Source organism: Staurois parvus, unplaced genomic scaffold, assembly GCF_062004578.1.
Source record: "Staurois parvus isolate SC_StPar_1 unplaced genomic scaffold, SC_StPar_1.0 ptg000667l, whole genome shotgun sequence".
In the NCBI taxonomy this organism is placed as follows: Eukaryota; Metazoa; Chordata; class Amphibia; order Anura; family Ranidae; genus Staurois; species Staurois parvus.
In genome coordinates this window covers 333701-351871 of record NW_028318463.1, presented here as the reverse complement: position 1 = coordinate 351871, position 18171 = coordinate 333701, and the positions used below count along the sequence as shown (strand labels likewise).

The following is an 18171-nucleotide window of genomic DNA, read 5'->3' as shown; positions in this document are numbered from 1 at the left end:
AGCAGAATCTCTGAGGCCGAGGGAGTGTAGTTTTTTGAATTCGTGTTTTTGGTTTGTGGTGCTCGGGTGCAGTGTAGTCCCACTTGAAGGGCGCTCCAAAAGCTTATACAAAAGTTGCTTGAAGCTTGCCAAGTTTCATAAAAGCTTGCTGTTCAACACGGCTCTTATAGCTGGAAGCCAGTGTAATTCAGGCCTAAGATATTCAAACATTATTAGGGGGTCTTAACAAAAACTGTACAATTAACTCACCAAGGTTCCCTTGCTCAATGGTCAGGACCACTTCGTCCATAAGCAGGTATCTGAATTCCAGCTCTTCCTCACAGCATTTAGCTTTGAGGGCGCGCAGTATCTCCTGCTGAGGGTAGTCATCTTTTATCCTTCTGTCTGTCAGGAACCAGATACGACCGGAGCTGCACATCTTCACAGGCCCTGGTATGCAGAGACAGAGGTCGCCCTAGGACGTGCTCTGAAATAGAGAAAAAAAAGGTTTTTCATTAAAAAAAAAAAAAAAAAAAAAAAAAGCAGAACTGGAAAGCTAAAGGACACCCATCGAAAACAGAGAAAGTGCTTCCCACCCCACTCAGGGTGTTCGAGAAATGCTGGTGCTCAGCCTAGGCTCCTGTCCACCCACAGACCAAAAGTGAAGAAAGATGGCACACAAGTCCTTGCAAATATGTGAACAGCTTTGGACAACCATGCTGATGAATTTGTCTACAAAGAGGCCTTAAGCAGGCCATAGAGGTGTTTAAAATCTGACGATTCTGAACTAAATATCGGTCGGTCTAAAAGCCAACGTGACCACCAATTATTACGCAAATCAGCCGATAAAGTCTTGAAATTCGTAACCTTTAAAACAAAAAAAAAAAAAACGCTGTTTTGGATAATGACAATGTGTCAATAAAGCTGTGCTGCTTTAAAAGTTTAGGTCTGTTATTATTTATATGAAGTTTCATAGATTATAATGAACATTAAATCATTTGTGGGGTACTACAGCAAAGTGCAATATACAGAGGATACAAGTTCTTCTGTACATCACACACAAAGCTATTAACACAGGAAGACATGAAATGTTTTGTTTACATGCTAGAACTTTTGACATTTGTCCCGGAAAAGAAATTTCGTTCGCGCAAAACTTTTGTTTCCAGGTCACTGCACATGCGCACAAATTTGTCGCTGGAAATATTATTCGGTTTGACCAATCTGATGAAAATCAGTCGTTTTCCAAAAATTTTCCAACATGACCGATAATCTGAAAGAGCAAAAAACACGAAAAACGGACAAAATAACCCACACACGGTACGAATATCGGACGATTTTTCTGTCGGCCAAAAAAAATCGGCAGATTTACGCCCCATCTATGGCCTGCATTAGTCATTGCTAATAAAAGAGGAATTGGCTGTAAAAGACAGTGGCTTTATGGATTTTCATTTAGGTGTAAAAAAAAAAAAAAAAAACAAAACAAAAAAAAACAAAAACAAAAAAAAAAGGGTTCACAAAAGCTGTACAAAAATTAAATAAAAAAAAAAACAGAACCCTAAACCTGCAGTTGATCTGAAATAGGCAACCCCCTCCCCCCCCCCCCAAACAAACAAAAAAAAACTAAGGCTGATTTACACCATGCCAGCATCTGAAATTGCATAGGAACGCGCTGTGTGTTCCTGTGCGATTCAACCCGCATGTAAAAAACAAAACAAACAAAAAAACAAAACAAAACGCACTGCACTTGTGATTTGTAGTGGGTGTCAAAAATGTAATGACACCCCAAATTCAGGTTGCAAACGCAGAGCATTTGCCACACCTGCCTGCACTGGATCGCATACGTTTGTACCATGCGATCCGGTTAGTGCATTAAAAAAAAAAAAAAAAAAAAAAAAGAAGTGCATGCGCTACTTCTGGAGTGGAGCAATTATAGCCCATTCAAAATGAAAGGGCTTTAAAATCGCAGCACACAGCTTCATGTGAAATCGCAGAGGAATGCGCAGCACGTTGCTATACGATTTAGCTCCGGGCATGGTGTGAACCGGCCCTAAAAAAAAATGAACCAAAATTTGCTCTGGAACTGGAAGAAAAATAATTTCCCTCAGCCCAAAGACAAAAAGGAGACTCCCTGGATCAACAGCCTAAAGTGAAACCCTTCCAATCAGAGGGAGCAATTGTTGCAGAAAGTGTTTCCAACCTGCTGTGAAATCTGTGGGCAGCAGCCAATTAGTCTTTTCTACAGAGAAAAGGGAACAAATGATTCAGTGTGTATGGGCCGCTGACACCTCAGCCGAATCAGGATGATCACACTGTCACTGGTGTCTCACTGCCCATGATTCTCAGTCTTGGGGTAGCTATACCTGGCTCACCGCAATGATTAAAGCGGAGCTCCACCCAAAAGGGGAAGTTCCGATTTAAGGACTGCACCCCCGTTCCCCATTAAGGATTGGCACCTTTGGGGGGCGGGGGCGGGTGGGTGAGCAGGTACCCGCTCCCATTTCCAGTCCGATCGCCTAGGCCAGGCAACCTGCGGCTCTCCAGCTGTTGCAGGACTACAAGTTCCATTATGCCTCTGCAAGCCATAGCTGTAACTCAGTTTTGTAATGTTGCAATGCCTCATGGGAAATGTAGTTCCACAACAGCGAGAGAGCCGCAGGTTGCCTACCCCTGGCCTAGGCGATTAGAAACGGAAGGTGTCCTCCCTCCTTGTCTTTTGGGACACGTGACAGGTCCCAGAAGACTACAGGACCATTCAGGAAGCGCAGTACTACTCGCGCATGCGCAGTGGGTGCCCGGCTGTGAAGCCGCAATCTATCACAGCCGGGTGCCCACAATGAAGATGCCGGCCTCCTGGAATACAGGACGGCAGGTGAAACTGGCTGCAAGGGACACACCATGGGACCGAGAGACAGGTAAGTGGCTGTTTAAAAGTCAGCAGCTACAGTTTTTGTAGCTGATGACATTTTTTGACAGGTAAGTGGATCTCCGCTTTAAGTGAAGGTTGGGCATTTCCTGTGGTCTATACGAAAAATGTTCAAAAACTGGAAGTGCTTATTAATGCAGGAGGTGCTTCATCTTTTCTGAAAGCGTCTGTCATGAGAATAAGCTATGTGCCCAGTCTCAAATAGGCAAGTGGAATTTAACTGGCAGCACAGTGGCTAAAAGGTTAGCACTTCCGCCTGGCAGTACTCGGGTCATTGGTTTGAATCCCAACCATGGCATCACCTGCCTGGAGTTTGCATGTTCTCCCTGTGCGGGTTTCCTCTGGGTACTCCGGTTTCCTCGAACGACATGCTGGTAGGTGATTTGGCTCCTGTCTAAATTGTCCCGAGTAGGTGTATGTATGACTGAGTTAGGGACCTTAGATTGTACGCCCCTTGAGGGTTAGGGACTGATGTGAATGTACAATATATATGTAAAGTGCTGCGTAAATTGATGGCTCTATATAAGTACCTGAAATAAATAAAACTGTCTGCAAGCCATCTAAAAGATCTCCACCTTCAGCTTGGGTTCACATATATGCGGTGCAGTATATCGCATGTGATTCGCACCGCATTCCTGTGCAAATCACATGCGATCGGAGTCATTTTCTACGGCTCTAATTGCACCGCACCAAGAAAGGTGCCGGACCCTTTTTTTGGATCCGCACTAGAATCAGATCGCATGGATATTCACACCTATGTGATTCGATTCTGCACATCGCACCGATGTGTATGTAACTGAACATACACACCCGCAGCGGTTCGCATGAACGGGGTGCAATTCTGATAATACGCTGCGAATTCCGGACCGCATCAGCGTGAACCAGGGCTCAGCCGCCAGTGCCAGAAACATGATGGGATGGCTGAACTGCAAACGCAGTGTAAAAGCCTCACTATCATCTACAAGTCTGGTTTAACAGAAAAAAAAAAACAAAAAACAAAAAAAAAAAAAAAACTTTCAATTGTTCAACTGGCCACTCAAGAGCTTGGTGGATGAAACTTAAAATGAATGGATGGGAATTTCAGCTCTTATGCCCAACTTCTGACAGGTTAACTTTAATTGGTCCCCACACATCCAACAACGCCACCATCAAACCCGCCCCGCAGGCCAGAGTACTCGGTGTCATTCTGGACTCCAACCTATCCTTCCAGCCCCAAGTCCAATCACTAACAAACTCATGCAGACTCCACCTCCGCAACATCGCCAAAATCCGCACGTTCCTAACCCCAGAAACCACTAAACAGCTCACCCACTCCCTCATCATATCACGACTCGACTACTGCAACTCCCTCCTCACTGGCCTGCCTCGCCACAGGCTATCCCCGCTTCAGTCCATCCTGAATACGGCTGCCAGACTCATTCACCTTTCCAACCGCTCCGTCTCCGCCACCCCCCTCTGCCAATCCCTCCACTGGCTTCCGAGTGCCCAACGGATCAAATTCAAAATCCTAACATTGACGTACAAAGCTGTCCACCATACTGCCCCGAACTACATCACTGACCTAATATCCAAGTACCGCCCAACACGCACACTCCGCTCCTCACAAGACCTCCTCTCTAGTTCCCTGGTCTCCTCCTCCCATGCCCGCCTCCAGGACTTCTCCAGGGTGTCACCCATCCTCTGGAACTCCCTGCCCCAACCCATCAGATTATCACCTACTCTCCTCTCCTTTAGGCGCACCCTGAAAACCCACCTCTTCAGGGAAGCCTACCCCACCCCCTGCTAACTTGCCGACCTCCTCCACTCTTCCTACCACTCCATCCCCCACAGCTATCTCCTCCTGTGCCACCATCCCCTCCCTCCTAGATTGTAAGCTCCAAGGAGCAGGGCCCTCGATCCCCTCATGTTTTGCATTGTATTGGTATTGTTCTGTCACATGTTCTGTCCCCCTTTGTAATGTACAGCGCTGAGCGAACTATTGGCGCTTTATAAATACTGTATAATAATAATAATGGAATGGAGTACACAAGTTGTGAATCATGAGAGAATATTCCCCGCTATGTTGTGAACATGTGCAAATAATCTCTTCTACATACTACTGGCCTGCCTCCGTTCATAAATAGCCATCTGTTGCCAATGTGGGCCAAATGATTGTTGGTAGCTATTAATCTATTGAAAGTGTAGCAGCAGACTCGCGCCATTATAAACACACCCATGTGCGCCTAGACAAGAAAATTAGGTGGGGAGTAATGCGGGTACCATGAATGATCGCAGCAGGGGCATACTGAGGAACCCTCCCTCTCCAAACTCATTTGAAGAATAACTATTTTCATATACAAATGCACACTTAAAAGGATAAGTTCACCTTTGGAACATAATAAAAGTGAGCGCTCTTAGAACAAGCGGCTGAGCACATAAGGAAACCAAATAAAACCTTGTTATATATGTAAAAATGGTGCAGCGCTACGATTAATACGAAATGAAACCAATTAAAATGTCCTAAATGTTAAATAAATTGTAAAAGTGTGACAGTCTATGTAGTGTGAATGACATAGAATCTTCAATCCAGTGGTGGTGCTCCCAGTGGTAAAGTAAGAATTGCGCACTCACCAGAAGCGTAATAAAATTACATGGTGTATAGATCAACAAAGGCCCCCTTCATAGGTCTAAGTCCGAGCTGGAACATGAGATGATTCCCCCTCCAGGAATATGGATATGAGCCCTCGAGGGATGTGAATGGATCCAGCAAGCCAGAGGTCCCTTTAAGGGATAGGTGGGTATGGATACCGGTATACAGGTGCTTCCCTCTCTGGATGGATGGACTGGATCACGGCAAGGCTCTAAAAATGATAAAGCTCCTCACAGGAGACCAAGGAGAGTGCCCATAGTGTAGTAGTTCAAATAAATAATTTATTAGAACATTTAGCATTTAGGACATTTTAATTGGTTTCACTTCGTATTAATCATAGTGCTGCACCATTTTTACACCTTTGAAACATGTTACATGTTCCACCCGTTTTAAGGGTGGAACATGTAACATGTTCCCATAGCTGCAGCAGCGCCCGCTGCTCCCCACAGATAATATGGGTTGAAGTTTCCCCGTACTATCAGATTTGAAAACAGGGTGGCCGTTCAGGGCTCCACCCACATTGCCACGTGACTCACAGAGCTCTGATGGAGCGCCTACAAGTCCCAGCAGCCTTAGCGGCTGTGGACTTGTAGTTTTCAATGAACTACCACAGCGCTGTGGGGCGCCATGGTAGTTCATTGAAGCTTTTTGTCAGAATATCTGCTTGGCCGTACATCAAGCACTGCAAGCAGATATTCTGACAGGTCTGCAGGAGATCTGCATGGCATCAGTGATCTACTGATCGCTGGTGCAATGCTTTGAAGGCTCCTTTGGACAAAAATAATAAATGCACATTTTTTTGACCTGCAAAAGAAAAAAAAATAAAAACAAAATAAGATAAATTAATTTAAAAAGAGAATTTATTACTTTTCTACAAAAAGTAAGATCCAATGCCCACAGCCTCCTTAGTCGAAGTCCTCGCTCTCCAGTCCACATCTGCGTAGTCAACCCCACCAACTATTATTATACAGGATTTATATATTATTATTATTATTATACAGGATTTATATATTATTATTATTATTATACAGGATTTATATATTATTATTATTATTATTATTATACAGGATTTATATATTATTATTATTATTATTATTATTATTATTATTATTATACAGGATTTATATATTATTATTATTATTATTATTATACAGGATTTATATATTATTATACAGGATTTATATATTATTATTATTATACAGGATTTATATATTATTATTATTATACAGGATTTATATATTATTATTATTATTATTATTATTCAGGATTTATATATTATTATTATTATTATTATTATACAGGATTTATATATTATTATTATTATTATACAGGATTTATATATTATTATTATTATTATACAGGATTTATATATTATTATTATACAGGATTTATATATTATTATACAGGATTTATATATTATACAGGATTTATATATTATTATACAGGATTTATATAATATTATTATACAGGATTTATATAATATTATTATTATACAGGATTTATATAATATTATTATTATACAGGATTTATATATTATTATACAGGATTTATATATTATTATACAGGATTTATATATTATTATACAGGATTTATATATTATTATACAGGATTTATATGGCGCCAACAGTTTGCTCAGCGCTTTACAATATAACGGAAGACAATACAGCAACAATACAAGAGGGTTAGGAGGGCCCTGATCCTGGGAGCTTACAATCTAGGAGGGAGGGGCTAGGGCTCATCTGTGGCAGGGAGATGAGCTGCATAGACTACTATGGGGCTCTACTGTGCAGGCATGACCATTAGAGATGACATGTTCCGCTGGATGACAACCAGGAAGGCCATGGGCGTTGTATCTCAGCAAGTCTCACTACCCTGCCCACACCTGCACATTACAGCCCCGTGGGCTTCTACAGGGCTGTGTACCAAGACCAGAGACAAAGGGAGATGGTCTCTGAAGTCTATGGGACTGTAATGCGCAGGCGCAGCGAGACTTGCAACGCAAGATGTATACACTGGAGGCTGCAGCTGTCAGATTCAGGTAAATTTTCATATGTGGGGGGGAAAAAATGGGTTAAATTAGGTGAGGGGCAAATGGTATAAGTGCACTTTGTCCTAAAGCGCGTTCATTTTTTTTTTATAGACTTCTTTCAGCAGGATGGACAGGATTAAGGACATTCCACCTTTCTGGCTGGGGAAGCATTGGTTCTGGGGCAGCTTTTAGCTGGTCCAAGCCTGTGGTTTTCAATCTTCGTAGCCAGTGACTGGTATTGCAGTAACCATACACCCATAAGAAAAAAAAAACAACAAAAAAAACCTTATAAAATATGAGAAAAAGGTATCTGGTTTGTGAACTGATCAACGCATCATTTTTTAAAACACAAATCACCAGCGCCAAAAAAATCGTGAAATTATATGCCAAATAAATGCAGCTGCTCATTAGTGGAAACACCAAAAAATACATAAACATCAAAACAGCACAAATATGTAAAAATACATAAACACTGCAAAATTATCTGGTGAGTGCGGTGCAGTATTTGAGCGCTATCACGGTGGAAACACGGGTCAACGTTTTTTGTTTTTTTTTTGGAAAATTACTTTCAGGAATACAATTTGTTTTATTTTTACGTATTTAATTTTTTTTTTATTTTTCACTATTGATTTGGAGTGGGACTTCTCATTTTTTTTTGCCCCAAGTCCCACCCCAAATCAATATTGAAAAATAAAAAAAAAATTAAGAAATACATAAAAATAAAATAAATTGCATTCCCGAAAGTTTTTTTTTTTTTTTTTGGGGGAAAGGACTTTCAGGAATACAATTTATTTTATTTTTATGTATTTCTTAATTTTGTATTTTTCACTATTGATTTGGAGTGGGACTTGTATAAATACACACTGCAAAAAATGAGAAAAATTAATAAGTCTTACTCCAAATCAATAGTGAAAAATAAAAAAAATTAAATACATAAAAATAAAATAAATTGCATTCCTGAAAGTTTTTTTTTTTTTTTTTTTGGGGAAAAGGACTTTCAGGAATACAATGTTTTTTATTTATGTATTTCTTAATTTTGTATTTTTCACTATTGATTTGGAGTGGGACTTGTATAAATACACACTGCAAAAAAAAAATGAGAAAAATTTTAATAAGTCCCACTCCAAATCAATATTGAAAAATAAAAAAATTAAGAAATACATAAAAATAAAATTGTATTCCTGAAAGTCCTTTTCCCAAAAAAAACAAACAAACAAACTTTGACCCATGTTTCCACTGTGATAGCGCTCAAATACTACACCGCACTCACCAAATAATTTGTCAGTGTGTATTTATATATTTTTACATATTTGCGCTGTTTTGATGTTTTATGATAAATGCATCAGTCCACAAACCAGGTAGATACAGCACTAACCCAGTCATTGGTCAGGGAGGCGGAAAACGCTAGATCAGGCAAGCTAAAAATAAGCTCTGGGCAATGTAAAAATATACCCTGCGTACTGATGTAACTAATTGATCTTATTGCAGCAGTGCTTTAGCTTGACTTAAATGCAATGCGTGATATGCAAAAAAGCTGCTACTGGGGGAATCTATAAAATTTTGCCATAAAAATTAATTGTGGAACAGAATAAAAGCTGTAAAAAAAAAAAAAACACAAAAACAAAAAACCCACTTGTGTTGTATTATGTATTATGTATTCATTGGATACTACAGATCCCTTTAAAGGACGCATAAAGCTGTGTAACGATCGCAGTTGTCATGTCGCTCATATACAGCGCTGAAATCCAAGCTTCACGTGTTAGAAAAATGCTCAATTTTGCAGTAAATGATATTAGTTTTCCTCGCGACGCAGGCAGGCGGTGCTGACCCAGCTGTTCTACAGCCCCCAGCCGCAAAGAGATGCAAGACAGCAGACAATGGACTCAGTGTAATGGTAGAAGGCAGCCACATGCCCCCCCCCCCCCTTCCCCCCATCCATCCTGCCTGCTGAAACCTGGAATAAGCCACACAAAAGACATGCAGGGACTCTGCAGCATCCCCCCCCCCCCAAACAGCAACCACACCCCTACAGGACAGCCCACCCTTCATCAGGCAGGGCCGTAAAGTATTAATCACAGTGTAGAGGATGCTTAGAGGCAGCCACCCCCTGCCCTGGTGGATACAAAGGCTCTTGTGAAGGAGAGAAAGTGAAAAATAGGATCCCAGCCCTGGACACAATGCCGGCGGGATCACCTCCGCAGACAAAGCCCGGCCTCCCCGACATAAAGAAGGCAGACGGCCCCTTCCTGTCTCTCAACAGTCCCTGAAGCTGAAACACAATGCAGGCACAGCTCCCCACCCCCCTCCGCCATGTGCATTGACAAGGAGCCTGGAAACCTGATATAGCCCTTTGTAAGCAAGGCGGTGCCAGGGAGGGGGTTAACCTTGCCAGGCAGAATCGCAGCCACCCCCCACCTCCTACCAGCCCGTCCCCCCACCCCACACAGAAGAGTGCAGGAAAGGTTACAAAGATGATAAAGGGTTAAAGAAAAGATATTTAGCAGCCACGTTGTACATGCAGGTCCCATCCTCCATGCAGATGTAGTGTGCTCTTCAACCTCAACTCTAGGCTCTATTTAATCTATACCCCCCCCCCCCTTCCAACCACATCATCTCTGCCACAAAAAAAAAAAAAAAAAAGTTATCTATAAATACCTTAAAGGGTTATTCGAGCCCCAAGTCTATACTTCAGCTCCAAACAGAGAGATTAATCACCCCTCGGATTCTCCGGTATCTTAGCATCTCCAATCAATAGATCTTTGGTAATCTTCCCACCGGCCATCAGACATTCTAAGAGGGAATTTGCCCCCCCAGTTCTTGATGGACCCCTTCTGCCTGTACTATGCAGGATGCAGCAAGAGAGAGAAGACAACCCCAAATGCAGAGAGAAGAGTTAAACGGCAAAGATGGTGGTATGGTTGGATGGTGCCACTATAAATGGTGGAAGACCTCTACCATACTCAACGCAAGACTGAAATATCAGTTTATTTCAGGTACTTGTATGGCGCCATCAATTTACGCGCACGCACACTTAACCCTCGAGGGATGCACAATCTAAGGTCCCCAACTTACATCCATACATACACATACTAGGGCCATAAAGACATGGAGGAGCCAGTTTGGGGTGGAGGAACTTGACTGACCTTCACAGAGTCCTGACCTCAACCCCATAGAACACCTTTGGGATGAATTAGAGCGGAGACTGTGAGCCAGGCCTCCTCCCCCGACATCAGTGCCTGACCTCACAAATGTGCTTCTGGAAGAATGGTCCAACCTTCCCATAGACACCCTCCTAAACCTTGTGGACGGCCTTCCCAGAAGAGTTGTTATAGCTGCAAAGGGCGGGGCCAACTCAATATTGAACCCTACGGACTAAGACTGGGGGGCCATTAAAGTTCATGTACGTGGAAAGGCAGGCGGCCCAATACTTTTGGCAATCTAATTTATATATATATATATATATATATTCATTCTGGTGCGCTCCACAGCAAGAAACAGATAATGTTCAAAGGTATTTATAGGCGGTACTTATATAGCGCCGTCAATTTATGCAGCACTTTACATATATATTGTACATTCACATCCCTGACCCTCAAGGGGCGTACAATCTAAGGTCCCTAACCCTCAAGGGGTGTACAATCTAAGGTCCCTAACCCTCAAGGGGTGTACAATCTAAGGTCCCTAACCCTCAAGGGGCGTACAATCTAAGGTCCCTAACTCACATTCATACATACACATACTAGGGCCAATTTAGACAGGAGCCAATTCACCTACCAGCATGTCTTTGGAGTGTGGGAGGAAACCGGAGTAACCGGAGGAAACCCACACAGGCACAGGGGAGAACATGCAAACTCCAGGCAGGTGGTGGCATGGGTGGGATTCGAACCAACGACCCGAGTACTGCCAGGCGGATGTGCTAACCATTTAGTTTTGAGTGGTCTTGCAGTTCATGGCTGCTTTAATCCCCAAGAAGCAGCATTGAAGTGTTTATATAATGCTGTGTAAGAGGGCCCACCCTCTGTACACTACATCACAGGGCACCAATTCCTACAAAACCATCAAGGATCATGATGGTTTTTGGACAGTCAGAGCATCAGTCAACGGCTATCCACAGACTGTCTACAGAAGACAAAAGGAATTCATTCAGCACCATCTTTAGCAGTCCACAATGGGCAGGAAGGTGACACAGGAAGTCACTATGTTCTATGGAGTCACCTCACCAGGAGATCCAACCCCTGTAACCACTTGCCTACCGGGGACATAAACCCCCCCCCCTTCCTGTCCAGGCCAATTTTCAGCTTTTAGCACTGTCACACTTTGAATGACACTTGCACGGTCATGCAACACTGTACCCCTTCTGAAAATTTTTGCTTTTTTTTTTTCTTTTCGTGGTATGTACTCGCCACTGGGTGTTCTTTTTAATTTTTGCTCTTTGTTTATAGCGCAAAAAATAAAAGTTTTTAATTGTTTCTATTATAAAATTTTGCAAACAGGTAATTTTTTCTCTCGTTCACTGATGTGCGTTGATGAGGCTGCACCGATAGGCAGCACTGCTGGGCACGGATAATCAGTGCCCTGATGATAGGTGCCGATCCCTCCTGACAAATGCCGGTGATTGGCAGTACTATCCTCACACTGTGACAGCATAAGTAAAGTGCAGCCGATTATTACATTATTATACAGGATTTATGGCGCCAACAGTTTGCTCAGCGCTTTACAATACAACGGGAGACAATACAGTTACAATACAAGAGGGATTTGAGGGCCCTGATCCTGGGAGCTTACAATCTAGGAGGGAGGGGCTGGTGGTACAAAAGGTAGTAACTGTGGGGGATGGACTGGTTGGAAGAGTAGAAGATTCCATTATTAGCTGAGGGCAGGATAGGCTTCCCTGAAGAGAGGTTTTCAGAGATCACCTAAAAGTGAGCAGAGTAGGCGAAAGTCTGATAAATTGGGGTAGAGAGTTCCAGAGGATGGGGGAAGCTCTGGAGAAGTCCTGGATACGAGCATGGGAGGAGGAGACAAGGGAAAGAGTAGGAGGTCTTGTGAGGAGCGGAGAGTACAGTTTGGGTGATATTTAGAGACAAGATTGGTGATGTAATTTGGGGCAGAGTTATAAACGGCTTTATACGTTATTGTTTTGAATTTTATCCGTTGGGCAATGAGAAGCCAGTGGAGGGATTGGCAGAGAGGGATGGAGAACACCGAGTGGAGGCCAGTGGAGGGATTGGCAGAGAGGGATGGAGGACACTGAGTGGAGGCCAGTGGAGGGATTGGCAGAGAGGGATGGAGGACACTGAGTGGAGGCCAGTGGAGGGATTGGCAGAGAGGGATGGAGAACACTGAGTGGAAGCCAGTGGAGGGATTGGCAGAGAGGGGTGTAGGACACTGAGTGGAGGCCAGTGGAGGGATTGGCAGAGAGGGGTGGAGGACACTGAGTGGAGGCCAGTGGAGGGATTGGCAGAGAGGGATGGAGGACACTGAGTGGAGGCCAGTGGAGGGATTGGCAGAGAGGGATGGAGAACACTGAGTGAAAGCCAGTGGAGGGATTGGCAGAGAGGGGTGGAGGACACTGAGTGGAGGCCAGTGGAGGGATTGGCAGAGAGGGGTGGAGGACACTGAGTGGAGGCCAGTGGAGGGATTGGCAGAGAGGGCAACTGAATTTACCGGTGATTTGCTGTGTCATTGGACACTGCTGATCGCGTGGTAAAAGGCTGCTGTGATTGGCCTTTTACTACATCACGTGATCAACTGTGTCCGTAGGACACAGCGATCATGGAGATCGCCGAGTGCGCACCCCCATGGGCACACCGGAGGGCGTCAGGACTCCCTCCGAGAACTGTCCGGCTGCAGTCATTCGGCTATCAGCGGTCGGCAAGTGGTTAACCAGGTTTGGATTGGTAAAAGCCTACTGGCTGTAACAAACCGTACACTGGCTTTGGTGCTGGGCACACTGGGGGGAGAGACTTACTAAAACCGGAGCACTCAGAATCTGGTGTGGCTGTGCATGGGAGCCAATCAGCTTCTAACTTCAGCTTGTTCAATTAAGTTTTGACAAAAAAAAAAAAAAAAAACAAACCTGGAAGCTGATCCAACCTTAAAATCAGGTTCAGATTGGGAAAAACCAACTTGTAACAAACAGGGCACCGGCCTCTGGTGCTGGGCACACGGACCACCTAAAATCTGGAGTAGAATGGGTGTATCAAGGTTGGGTGGGCACAGTGCCTACATCCACAGGACGACAGGCATCAGATGCTTCTTATCTCCTTCTGCCAAGGACACTCTTCCCATTGTCTATGGGTAACCCAACCACGCTGCAAGAATGCCGTGTTTATAGTTCAGCATATTGCATTACTTTGTTGGCTGGGGGCCCTCGGCTTCATCGTAGCAGACAGAAACCAGATGACGGGCATTCAAGAATTTGGGAGAGGGTGTGCCACAGAAGAGGATTAAAGCTGAACTCCAGGCAAACTGCTATATACACATCAAATACATGTAACGAAAGTACTTGTCCATCTTTACATGGCTCTTGCCACCCAGCACAGCCCTTTACGACAGTTGCCCCCCCCCCCACCTGATTGTGATCTATATACACACACAGAATTGCCATGTGGTGCTTAGTGGCTGATAGGGAATTAGTCGCCCCTCCCAATAAAGTTTTTTTTTGTCCCATGAATCTTTTCTAAAGAAACCCGATGTCAGCAGTTAAAGGTAAAAAAAACAAAAAAAAAAAAAAACACCCTGGGCAACCTGACCACCTCCACCCTACTTGCATGTCATAACCCTCACCCCTTCCGGTAGTGTAGAATTATCGTATTTTTCACTCCATAAGATGCATTTTTCCCCCCCAAAAAATGGGGGTAATGTCTGTGTCTTATGGAATGAATATGGAACGGGCCGGCCCGGGACTCCCGCCGCTGTGTTAGAATACCAGGCCGGCCGCTCGGCTCTACTGTGCAGAAAACCTGCTCCTCTGTCCTACCTGCTCCTCGGTCCAGCGGTGTCCTACTTCCATTGGCTTCTCTCCCTGGCGCCAGATTCTTCAGTGTGGCAGCGCTCATGTGCCAAGCCAGGGGCAGACTGACCATTTGGAAACTCGGGCACCGCCCGAGGGCCCGGGGTCAGTAGGGGGCCCCATGAGATGCCCCTGGTACCTTTATCATAGGCTTTTTTGAGTTGGGGCAAGGACACAGGGCCCCCATGATCCCCTATTGCCCAGGGGCCATGAGTTGTCAGTCCGCCCCTGTGCCAAGCACATGCTGATTGGAGGAGAATGATAACAGAAGACCAATCTGCTGCTTCGTTCGCTGTCCAGTCACAGGCCGGAAGGACAAGACCTGTTATGTTGTCAGATGGGTGACACTGCTGTTGCTGATGACTGGTTGAAGTAGGCAGCAGGATTGCCAAGAGGCTGCCTGTCTGTCCCTATATAGGGTTTTAGAATGGTCAGCTTCTTGAGAGGCAATTCAGTTACCAAAGCTGAAAAAGAAAGATTCCATAGAGACAGCCCTTTTGGCATTTCTGATGCTGGTGATTTTGCTGCTAGCGACAGAGTCCCCCGTCTGACATCAGCCTTACTGAACCGCAACAGGGGAAGGAGGAGAAAAAAAAAAAAGGAAAAAAAGTGCTCTCGAGTGAGGGCTGTGTAAATCTCTGCATTGAAGAAATTGAAATCCTTTGGCAGGGCTCTTAGACAACCAAGCTAAACCGTAGTAATGCCCACAAATTGGGCTTCTATCAGGGAAGGAGCAGAAGAGATTTTCTTCACATTTTAACACCTTACCTGTATTGGCCTCCCCAACAAGTGTTTTTAGTCATTATTTATTTATTTTATTTCAGGTACTTATATAGCGCCGTCAATTTACGCAACAAAATGTATGACTCCGATCGCACCGCAGAAAAATCGCATGTGATTTGCACAGGAATGCAGTTCTTGTGTGAATCACGCTATTATACTGCACTGCATATATGTGAACCCAAGGTGGAGATCTTTTAGATGGCTTGCAGACAAATTTTATTTCAGGTACTTACATAGCGCCATCAATTTACACAGCGCTTTACATATATATTGTACATTCACATCAGTCCCTAACCCTCAAGGGGCGTACAATCTAAGGTCCCTAACCCTCAAGGGGCGTGCAAGCCAAGGTCCCTCACCCTCAAGGGGCGTGCAAGCTAAGGTCCCTCACCCTCAAGGGGCGTGCAAGCTAAGGTCCCTCACCCTCAAGGGGCGTGCAAGCTAAGGTCCCTCACCCTCAAGGGGCGTGCAAGCTAAGGTCCCTCACCCTCAAGGGGCGTGCAAGCTAAGGTCCCTCACCCTCAAGGGGCGTGCAAGCTAAGGTCCCTCACCCTCAAGGGGCGTGCAAGCTAAGGTCCCTCATCCTCAAGGGGCGTACAATCTAAGGTCCCTAACTCACATTCATACATACACATACTAGGGACAATTTAGACAGATCCAATTCACCGACCAGCATGTCTGTCATTAATGTATGTACCCATTTTTACTGCTTATGAGAATTCCCTCAAGTGGAACTACACTGCATCTGAGCACCACAAACTAATCAATTTATTTTTTAGTATTCAAAAGCAAAAATCTCCCATCCATCCATGTCTCCATGCTTTATTTTGTTGAAAAAAACAAAAAACTTAGAAAGCCCCCCTCCCCCGCATTTCTATCTGCAGCCATCTTAAAAGCAGATACTTCATGTAGCATTTACTTCCTGGAATCCATCTGCCCTTAGCTCAGGGATGCAGGCAGGAGAGTGTTTAGCTGAGAAAGCCCTTCATCACCTCCTAACCACTCCTGGGATGTATGGTATTTGCCTAGGCTATGAACCAGGGTGTAACAAAAAAAAAAAAAAAAAAAAGTTAAACACAAAGTTAATGTATTCCAATTTACTGAATGCTTGCAGAATGAAGATAACACTCAATATTGACTGAGAAGAGGGACGTTTGTCTTTAATGACAACTGCATTTTCGTCTACCTCACCTTTTAAGTCTAGCTTGGCAGGTACTCAGTCTACAAAGGATATGACCAAGCATGCTCTAGAACCGTCTGCAACCCTCGGTTCACACACACACACACACACACACACACACACACACACACACACACACACACACACACGACAACCAGGCTCATACAGTAAGCTTTTCTTCCCTTGGACTGTCAGATAAAGATTTCCTGTTTAAGCAGCAAAACAATGTATTGCTGTTTTCTCAGGTTAGCTTCATGAGAATTCTTGCTCATGCCTTGCGGCAGACAGGAGGCGAGAGTGCGGTGCCACCGAGGATTTACTCAGTCACAAGCAGTTTAGAACGGTGTCACATGATGCCTGCTGCACCAGAAACCTCATCTTCGCTGATCGCCGGAACACACCTACAGCTGGCAAACAGGCAGGAAGGAAATTATTCAGCGCTTTTGGCCAACTGTAAGCTAGAAGACACGAGAGACTAAAATTCTGAAGAGGGAAATACAATCCATACATACGGAACAGCAGAAGATCCAATTGACGAGTTTACAATCCAAAAACACATCCACACAGCGCCAAAATCTGTGGCTCGTGTGCATGCATCAAAGCCATAGTCCATCACCAATGCATTGGCCATTTGACACCCTGGCCTCAGGCACAAGAGGGCGCATTTAAGTGCAGAAAATATTTTACTAATAAAAAGGTGAAAGTTAATCGCTCACATGTAGCAGAGCACAGGTGTCAAACACAAGGCCCGAGGGCCATATCTGGCCCTCCAAGCCATTTCATGTGGCCCTCAGACCTCTCCTGCAGCTGTGGCACTTCCTCGTAGCTGTGGCACTTCCTCGTCTCCACCTTGTCTCAGTAGTCAACAGAAGAGGAGGACAGATCTCCTCCACCAGATCCTGCTCTTCTCCATGCAGCCACGGAGAGGCTCATTCCTGCAAACCCTCATCCTTGGTCTCAGCATTTGGCAGCAGAGAGGACAGAACTCCTCCTACATATCCTGCATGTCTCTGTGCAGCCGCAGCACCCCCTTGTCTACACCTTCCCTGCAGACTTCAGCAGCTGACTGCAGCCCTCCTTTGGTCCTCCTCCAGACCCTGCGCTTTCTGCATCCCAGCTCCACCTCCACCTTCTTCCTGGCAGCAGCACAAGGTAAGAGGGGTGCACTGTGATCTAAGAGGACGGGGTACTCTGGACATCTAGTCTTACAGATACAACCGGCCCTTTGAGGGCAACCATAATGCTGATGCGGCCCGTCAAGAAATTGAGCATGACACCCTTGTAGTAGAGTATTAAAAAAAATATACAGCATGAAACCAGGAGCCATCACAGGAACCCAGGCCGGGCATTAGTGATCTGGAGCAATGGAGAGCAGAACCGCCGGTGGCAGAGTGCTCAGAAGCACAGGAGCTGATCTGAAAGTGTGAGAACTGTTCATCATGGCAGACAACGGGGTTGTGGTTATGCATTTCAAGGCGGTAACACCATTTTCAAAGCTTACCCCATGTGGCAGGCACTTAGACTTCCAGCACCAGTTTCTTTCCAGTGAGGCCAGGACATCATCAAGAACCCACCACACTGGCCTTGACTCAAATGAGAATGTTGCAGAGAACAGCACCCTGTGACCAAAAAA

The 18171-nt window shown here is 44.6% G+C and overlaps 1 protein-coding gene across 1 annotated transcript in view; it reads right to left on the bottom strand.

The window, feature by feature from the left end:
• RIMKLB (ribosomal modification protein rimK like family member B) overlaps positions 1-18171 on the bottom strand; it is a 108841-nt gene that overhangs the window by 26030 nt on the left and 64640 nt on the right. The window contains exon 3 of the mRNA XM_089651887.1: positions 250-466. Coding sequence (XP_089508013.1) covers positions 250-418 — 169 coding nt within the window. The 5' untranslated portion in view covers positions 419-466. The remainder of the gene's footprint in view (positions 1-249; positions 467-18171) is intronic.